General features: G+C 42.6%; 1 protein-coding gene across 1 annotated transcript in view; it reads right to left on the reverse strand.

Moving 5' to 3' along the window:
• Positions 1 to 1,629: 1,629 nt before the first annotated feature.
• The window catches only part of LOC106807074 (deformed epidermal autoregulatory factor 1 homolog), an 8,322-nt gene continuing 766 nt past the window's right edge, over positions 1,630 to 9,185 (reverse strand). The window contains exons 2-10 of the mRNA XM_014809314.1: positions 8,126 to 8,390; positions 7,589 to 7,794; positions 6,786 to 6,924; positions 5,148 to 5,255; positions 4,622 to 4,746; positions 4,111 to 4,242; positions 3,641 to 3,730; positions 2,769 to 2,867; positions 1,630 to 2,361 (exon numbers count right to left, since the gene is read on the reverse strand). Of these exons, the coding sequence (XP_014664800.1) occupies positions 2,200 to 2,361; positions 2,769 to 2,867; positions 3,641 to 3,730; positions 4,111 to 4,242; positions 4,622 to 4,746; positions 5,148 to 5,255; positions 6,786 to 6,924; positions 7,589 to 7,794; positions 8,126 to 8,390 (1,326 nt within the window). The 3' untranslated portion in view covers positions 1,630 to 2,199. The remainder of the gene's footprint in view (positions 2,362 to 2,768; positions 2,868 to 3,640; positions 3,731 to 4,110; positions 4,243 to 4,621; positions 4,747 to 5,147; positions 5,256 to 6,785; positions 6,925 to 7,588; positions 7,795 to 8,125; positions 8,391 to 9,185) is intronic.

Consider the following 9,185-nt stretch of genomic DNA (forward strand, 5'->3'; position numbering starts at 1 on the left):
TGTGCGTGCATGCGTGCGTTCTCGCGGGCGTATAGGTACCTGTTATGTGCGTGCGTGCTCGCGCGCGTATAGGTACCTGTTATGTGCGTGCGTGCTCGCGCGCGTATAGGTGTCTGTTATGTGCGTGCGTGCTCGCGCGCGTATATAGCTTCTGTTATGTGCGTGCGTGCTCGTGCGCGTATATAGCTATCTGTTATGTGCGTGCGTGCGTGCGTGCGTTCTCGCGGGCGTATAGCTATCTGTTATGTGCGTGCGTGCGTGCTCGCGCGCGTGAGTTTTGAACTGCTTCTGTACACGTCGCGTTTACTTGAAGAACGGCACGTTGAAAATGCGTGGTTTTCCATCGTTTCCAACGCGTGTTGGATACGGCACGTGTCGACTTGGCCGGCTGGGTATTAACCTGCGCCAGTCTGCAAATTTTCACGTCTTTATATCTTCCGTGAACGGAAATATTGCTAAGTTTGTAATTTTATGGCGGCCATTTTGAATCCAAGATGGTGGCCGAAAACGCCTTTGGATCACATGCATCACGTTGTTGTATGAAACAGTAAACCAAATTACGTCGCTCAGTAAATTTTCAAGTCTGTACGAAGATTATTAACCGAGATATAGCTATTTTTAAGAAATGACGGCGGCCATTTTTGAATTCAAGATGGCGACCGAAGTTGTAGTTGGATCGCGTGTGTCCTGTGTTTGTATGAAAGAGCATACAAAAGTATGCAAGTGTACCAATTTTCATACTTTTTTCACATTTTGAACGATTTTTTTCTAATCTACTGTACTATATATACCTAGATATATTCAGTGAAACCCCGATTTTACGCGCCCCGATTTAACACGAATTCGGATATAACGCGATGAGTCATTGTACCTTTTTGTGCTCTTTCCGGAACTAAAAAGTTTTTTGGTGAGTTAAGCCGGCCTTAGGTCGGATTGCAATTGAATGCGACGCGACGCGATGCATTGCAACTCACTGCGACTGAGGTCGAAGCGACGATCGCCTATAGATCGCGCAACTGAATAAGTTTACATGACTTGTTGCTGTGTGTATGTTGTGTACATGACTGCACGCATTGTTAGCTTTTGTTCGCTTAGGTCAACATTGGGTTTAGTTTATACAACGATTTTCTTAAACCCAGATTTAGCGCGACCCTGCTTTTTTCGTGATGACATTTTATGAACCTCAACGATTGCGTTATAACGGGGCCACACTAGATATCTATATATCTATATATATATATAATATTAAGTGTGAGTGTTGAAGAGCGTTGCACAATAGATAACACATAAAATCCTATGTTCTCCATCTACAGTGTACACCATTACAATGTGCTGCACGACCTTGACGCCATCTGCTGCCAAGTTTAGTCATATTTATTGCCTATCGAGAGAGAGACCGCAGAGAAAGAATTGTAGAGCAAAATTTAATCATTTAGAAAAACACATGGTTCACACACGAACCAACTCGATGCACATTCAAATCTGTGCAATATTAGATCTTCCATCCATCCCAAATCATGAGCCCTGTAAGGTTTATATCTATGAATGTCATCAGAAGTAGATAATAGGGAATATGATGTCATATATGAAGCATCAATCTGATAAATAAGAGCAATTTGAACAACACTACTGATTATTTAAGTCTTTTATTATGCCACAAGTTGAGCAGGCATTACAATATCTACGTATTTACATCTTCATCTACACGACTACCCCGCGCACAACTCAGTGGTCGCTCGGATCAAGAAAAAATGTACTTCACAGTGTCAAACACAATTTCTAAATCTTGCAAAACATTTATATATAAAAATCCTTAAGTTGCGCTCGCTGACTTTGTGATGATTCTGTCTCCCATCTCAGATCGAATGACTACAACATTTACATGGGGGAGGCACGTCATTGCCTCTCTAACTGTATGTGTAAGGTATATTTACATGATGTCGCACAGGCCCTCAAAACGTGAGCGGCAAGCCTAGCTCTGCACTGATTGCCCCTCAAAATAAACGTCAGATACTCTACTTTACTTTAGATGAAGTGATTTGTTGATGGTTGAGGATAATCCAGCAAAACAAAATCGGAATGTTGTAAGGCTGTCCACAGACGACTGTGTGGATTTGACGCAGTGCATTGTATAGCACTGTCGTAGGGCCGAGTAAAAGCACAGAGGCCTGCTAGGCAGGTTGGAGCCATCATGGCCGGCTACTCCTTTTCTCGGTCAGAATCCAAGTCCTCATCCTCGACCATGAGACAGACGGACTGGTGTGAGACCCAGTCCTTCTGTTGACAGAATGCGGAACAGTAACTGACGCGACGACACCCAGTGCATTCCAGGTAGGAATCTCGGTTGCAGTTTGCGCATTGCTGAAGAGAAAGTGCTGAAGATTAGCTAGCTATTCAGTCTTGTTTAGGAGAGAGCTTTACGTGAATAGATTGTGAAATGCCCGAGACACATTACACAAGTAATTTGCGTGTGTACGTACACTCACTACTTGACTGTTTCATTCTCAGTTTAATTTTTTTCTGTGTCAGAAAAAATTTGAATTTATATGGTCTGCTTTACAATAAATACCACTGCATTAAAGGTGAATCCAACTGCCGTAAGTGACCCCTCAAAGCTCGCTGTACATAAATATTGTACGCAATTTAATATGTTCTAAGATACATTCCTGTACTTCCTGTGCAGAGATATACCATCACTAACCACACAGATGGCCTGCACAATTTTGATGTAATGTGGATAAGTCATTCTAAACAATCATCAACGATACCTTTGGCATGAGATTTTCAGACTTATGATGCAGGCTGGAATCATCATCCGTAAGACTTTCCAGCTTGTCAGAGTTTTCAGCACGTGCACGTGCCAATGCCTGTTGTCGACACACAGAAAACATGACTCGTTTGAATGACAAGATGAAAGATGGAAATTTAGAAAAAATCAAATTGCATAATTATAATATCATTGCTCATCCCACAACTTTATAGCTCTATGGCATTGAATAACAAGCCAGCTGAATCTACGTGGGGGTAGTGCAGTGGGCCTGTGCTTCATCGTGCTGGTCCATGCCTGCACTCCTCCAGTCATTAAAACTAGGAAATTTAAAAAGAATAACGATTTACAAAATCGTTATAATGATTAAGCTAGCACGAACTAGGCACCTCACCACCACAAGAGATTGCAAGTAACAACACTGCAAGGGTATAAATTAACTTGTGAACAAGGCAGTCCAACGGACTCCCTGCCCTTAAAAAGAGGGAGTCCGCAGCAAAATGAGGGAGTCCGCAGTCTGAAGTTCAAAACTAAAGATATTAACAATAACGCATGTGCTTATTTTGAAGGTTCATAAGGTTGCACGTCTGCCCACTTTTCTTTGGGCATTTTAATACTGAAACATTCCGCGAGGCCGTGCTCTGGAACGAACTAGTTAGTATAGCAGAATTTTCAGGGAGTCACACGGACTCCTGCATATGTCAAAACAGGGAATCCGACAGTATATCAGGGAATATTTGAATCAGGACTCGCGTTAATTTCGCACCCTGACACTGTGCAACCGTGGACAATGACTACCGCCAGCAATCACGGCCACATTAACTACAGCTGCAGCCTGCATGGAGTGGGATCGCTGGGATGTCAATAACACACCTGTTGTACTGCAATCTCCTTCTCAGCCCTAGCTTCCATCACAGCACGTGACAGGTTCATCTGTGCCTCTATGCGCGCCGTATTCAGAGCCTGCGATGAAGACACACGGGTTAGTTTTTCTGGGGGTAAAACACGCGAGCGGGAACACTGGAAGGAAACTATTACCAAACTAACCACTGGAAGGGAGCTATCAAAAAGTATATCATAAAATTTAAATCCTCATTGGCTGCTGCTGTAGGAGACTGACCCAAATGAGTGATATGGTGCACTACACATACAATTACAAGACCTGAAATATTGTGGCTGCATTATTTGCTATTTTATATACCATAACAGCATAAACCTGTAGTAATTTTTACACTGGAGTAGTCATTCATCTGCTCGCTATTGGGCGAGCCTATATTTCATTATATTTTTCAGATTGTGCATTTATATGAGAACATGAATCCTTTAAGGCTTGCTCTCGTCACCTCTTTCTTCTCGTTCTCCAGCTGGTTGCGGAGATCGTGCATGGCCTCCTCTGTCTCGTTCATGAAGTGCTGCCGGCTCTGTGTGATCAAATGTTTGAGCTGCTGGGCTTGCTGTATCACGCTTGTCGCAACCTGCCAATATATAATGTATACATAAATATATATATAATAATATAATATATAACAGGACGACATTCTCGCTTATATTACACGTGCTATACGCACGCACGCAGTTTGTGTGCATCTCGGCTCTCATGCCTGCCGTATCACGCTTGTAACAACCTGTTAACAACAGGACGACATTCTCACTCGCATTACATGCGCTACATGCTACACGCACGCACACAGTTGGTGTGTATCTCGGCTGTCAGGCCTGCCGCATCACGCTGTTCTCAATAGCGACAGAGCGTCGAGAAAGGTCGGAGAGAAACGTGATCGTCTTTCTGCTTCATTCTTCTGCGCTTCACGAACGACAGGAGCGTGTGGTACACCGTGAGTGTTACCGCCGTACCTCTTCTAGCTGCCACCAAATCTTATCCTCGTCCATGTCTTCGACGGTGCCATTGTGCCGGGCCGATACGGGTGTGGCCGGTGATGTCTGCATGGGTGTCATTATCATAGTACCTGCCTCTGAACCTGAAATTCCCATGAGTAGGTACAAGCAGCAGCAGATGTGTAAACTTCAGATACTATTACATGCAGTGCAAATTGCAAATTGTTTTAAGTACTTTAATTAAAACAATTTGCACACAATGTCATAGTTATTACCATGAACGCTATGCTTTAGTATGTCACACTGAATGAAAATTCTTTCGAATGTATGCCTACTAGATTACCATTCTTTTCGTTAACTATACAAACAGTCTAATATGTATCTCATATGCAGATAAAGACCGTGTAACAATTAAACACACTTCGGCCCGCTGGACTTCTCAGGCACATTTAAACACCAAGTCCCTGGTGCATGCAGTTATCTCGTGATGAGACGTGGATGCAGAAAAACACCTGCCGACTATTGTTGGGCTGCGTGTACGTACCCGTGTGGGTTTCCACAATGCCGTTGCTGGAGGTGACGACGTGGATGGTCTGTGGCTCGGATGTTAGGGTCCCTCGTATCGACGACGTCGGTGTGAACACCATCACGGCTATCGAAAATAACCACACAGGTGAATTCCCACATGGCAATCACACGTCTTCATTCTTGTCTCATTTCCGAAAATGGCAAACTAACTCATTTTCAACTCCAGTCTTTTCTAAAGAATTTATTCCCAGATAGGTATATTCCCAGACTAGGTATAAATAATCGTAAACCGACATGAATATAAATGCTTATCATGTCAGTAAAATTTAATACATTTACAATGAAATTATTCGCCACATTACTGAAAGTTTTTTATTAATTATTAGACACTTATTTCAAAACAAGTGCCGCAGAGCGACAGCGCTCATCTAACGTCTACTGCGGTGACTCTGTGGTGGAGTGGTGGGATTCTAGTAAACCCTGTTAGTCCCAAATGTGTTCACATACACGCCGAAACAGTGGAATGCACAGGGATGGTATCAGGAACCTTCTCAGAAGAATTTCGTTGGGATCGTTATGAAAGTTGCCCACGAGATGCGCCGCTACGTTTAAGTGTCTTCAGATTTAAAGATGGAACCCTCCCATCATATCGTAGTACGATAAAACTATCATGCAAACAGAATAGGTAAGCACTCATCCCATTACCTACGCAAGCCTTACAGGCTGCGCAAATAGAGCAGCCTGCCACTTAACCAATTAAGGCAAAAACCTCCACAAGTAGCCACCAACACATGCATCTGGCAGTAGCCACTGGCAGTGGCATACTTACATGTAATCATACTGACACTACAGATGCATAAAATTATACATTTAAGGAGCAATAAACCTTCTTTAACCAAATCTTAGCTTTTGAAATGTTCAGCGTGCTGATCTATTGTAGCCTCGATACATCCAGGCATGTATAGATTCTACTAGCAACCCCGGGCAGTCAAATTACTTTCTGAACAGACAGTCAACAAATCCATGGTTTTACCCTCCTCTTTGCGGTCAAAAGGAACATTATCTGACACTTACTCTTCGCATTGTCCAGAAAGTAGATTCATGGTCCTTTTCAATAACTGCCATAAAAATGCTGCGTCACCGCTGAACAAGAAAGTTTTTCAATCGCGTCGCGTCAGACATGTCCTCAGAAAATGTCTCAAATCTGCCTGTGCCCATTGGCCGTTTGACCTGTGACCGTGCCAATTTTCGGCACGCAGTGATGGCTTTTCCTACCATGATGCATACACCGACTATCTAGCAGCCATAGTCGATCCATTTAGAATTTGTAGCCGCAATTCTGTGCATTCTCCCTAGTACCTTAAGGTTATAGGAGCTGAATGTTCTCCCCCTTCTTTTACACCTCTTGACCTTTGACTTTGACCCCCAGCTTCGACAGCCCAAACTCGTTTTTGCGACGATTCCCCCCAATGTGCCGAATATCGTGACCGTACGTCGAGCGTTAAGCAATTTGTGCCCAACTGTTGACCGGACGGACGGACGGACGATCAAGCGATTCTACAAGCTGCATCTGACTATGTCAGATGAGCTAAAAAAATCAACAAGACACATATTACACAAGTTCAAAGAACAGTATTACTACAACAATTCATACAATCTTTGGTCAGGGACTGTCCATCCACTTTAGCAAGCGAAGAGTGCACTTCTTTCTTCGATACCTGGGTAACGCCATCACAAACTGTTGTTGAATATTTCCTTCTTTTATATGGTGTAAACAATCTCACAGGTCCAGTCTGAAAAGAATATTTATTATTTTTCTATATTTATAAGTCGGTCTTTGAAATAAATCTGAAACCCCTGCCAGTCCTAATTTTCAAAATTTTGATTTCTACTATCAAACCTAAAGCAAAATCCATAAAAGAAACCCAGTCCTGGTCAAAAGTTACCAGTCCCGGACTGGGGGACAGGCAGCTATTTCCATCATCAAGTAAATCTTTACTATTAATCCACAAGAATAATAACACTTATTAGCAATCACAGGGCAAAAATATGAAATGAGACAGAGACATAGATATACACGACCATAGCATAAATCATATTGCAATATTTGTTCTATGATGTCAGGGTTTCTTCTGAGGGAAAATTAGACAAAAGAGATAATGGCCAGCATGGGGGGAAAATGCATGATGGATTCAAAGGCGTGCCATAGGCACGCATGCGGACGCTGCAGGCAGATGCGGGGGGGGGGGGGAAATGGAGGGGGAACTCCCCCTCTCACTGGGGGGGTTCTGGGGGGTCTCCCCCAGCAAAATTTTAAAAATATGAATGTCTTAGACGGCATTTGAGAACATTTTCACAACAGCGATATTAAATTTGACTACGGCGGGGCGCCACTGTGCCTCTTATGTATAAGAAACCCTGGATGTGTTGAAAAATTGTAATTACACATGCTCTTACCACAGTTTCATCATCACAGCATGCAGCACAGGTACAAGATGTTGCATGCGGCTGCAGTATGTTTTCTTCGATCAAACACTGTAGTGACCTGCCTCCGTAGCGAATGCTTCGCTTCCAGTCCTTACTACTCGCTCTTCCAGACACCGCTTCAAATTCGCTTGGTGTGTACCAGTTGTCACCCATTTTAATGCAGCGCCCTCTACCTCCTGGGAACAAAAGCATTTGGAGAATGAGGAATTTATGGCTGTGCACAAGTAATTTGTTACTGATGTAATATCACATCACTCTATTATGTATGTATATATATATATATATATATATATATTGTGATATGTTATCATCACAATCCATGTGGCATTGTGTATCATGCATAACTATATCTGCATAAAATCAGGTTCCAGTCTGACTCGTGCTTTTTTGAACCATAACAGTATAAATTCACGCTAAGATATTGGACTCTTTTCATTAAAAATTCAAATATATAATACATATTCACAAACAGAAATACATTAGGAGTCATTACACAACACGTCTTACCCGAACCGAATCTAATTTTATGCATCTCTCCATTTGTATTCTTGCAACGGACTGGCAACACAGGCAAATTGACAGAGTCATCCCACTGATATTTAAATTTCCCTTCTGCCTTTTCTGTGGCAGGTGTCAATGGGGTTATTGGTGTCACGGGAGTTTTGAGACTTTCTTCAAGTGTCTGGTCATGAATGACAATGTGCGTTGTTCTCGGGCCGGACTCATCAATCTGTTCTGTGACAAGGTAACCGTCTGCGGTGGCGACGTATACCTGAAAACACAATTATAAACACTTTGTAAGGCGATGTTTACACAATACATTTATCTATTGTCCCCACTACTACTACATCCGAGCTACCACTCAACAACCAAACCACATGTTCACCAAGCCGTCACACATAACTTGCCTACAACTTGAAATATGACAGCAATTAATTGCTTTCCATTTCATCTATAATTTTCAAAAGCGAAACAGATGTTAGGCACATGTCGAAAGCAGTGATTACGCTCACATGATCGAGTGCTACGAACAGGCTTCATTGAGCAAGAGGGAATGCGACGGAATGGCAATCTTCACCTGACCATGAGAAATTTGTATGAAAGGTTACGAGTTTTCCATTGAGAAAGCGGACAAGAACTTGTGGAGTCAAAACAACCTCAGAACTATCATGATAGTTATTGGATACACATCTCGCAGCCTACCCAAGTTAGTCAAGTTTCTGGTAAATTACTACATAAGCTACCCTGTAGTGTAAACATTGATATTGTTTTGCAAATACGGCAATAGCAACAACACTGTCGACAACAGGAGTCAGTCGTAGTGTACTAGTGAGTATAGACCGAATAATTCTGTCCCATATAACCTTTTTTATATTTTGGTGAGGGTTATATTGGGACAGAACGGGGTTCATTGAAATTTCGTGAGATCGCATGCAAAATGCATGCGCTGAGAATGCGGCCCGTACGCCGCTATTGGCGCGAAAAAAAACCTACCATTCCCTTCTACATGGCTTTACCTTGCTACTGATGTGTGTATACTAGGGGTGTAACGATATACCGGTATATC

The sequence above is a fragment of the Priapulus caudatus genome, unplaced genomic scaffold (assembly GCF_000485595.1).
Source record: "Priapulus caudatus unplaced genomic scaffold, Priapulus_caudatus-5.0.1 Scaffold193, whole genome shotgun sequence".
Lineage (NCBI taxonomy): Eukaryota > Metazoa > Priapulida > Priapulimorpha > Priapulimorphida > Priapulidae > Priapulus > Priapulus caudatus.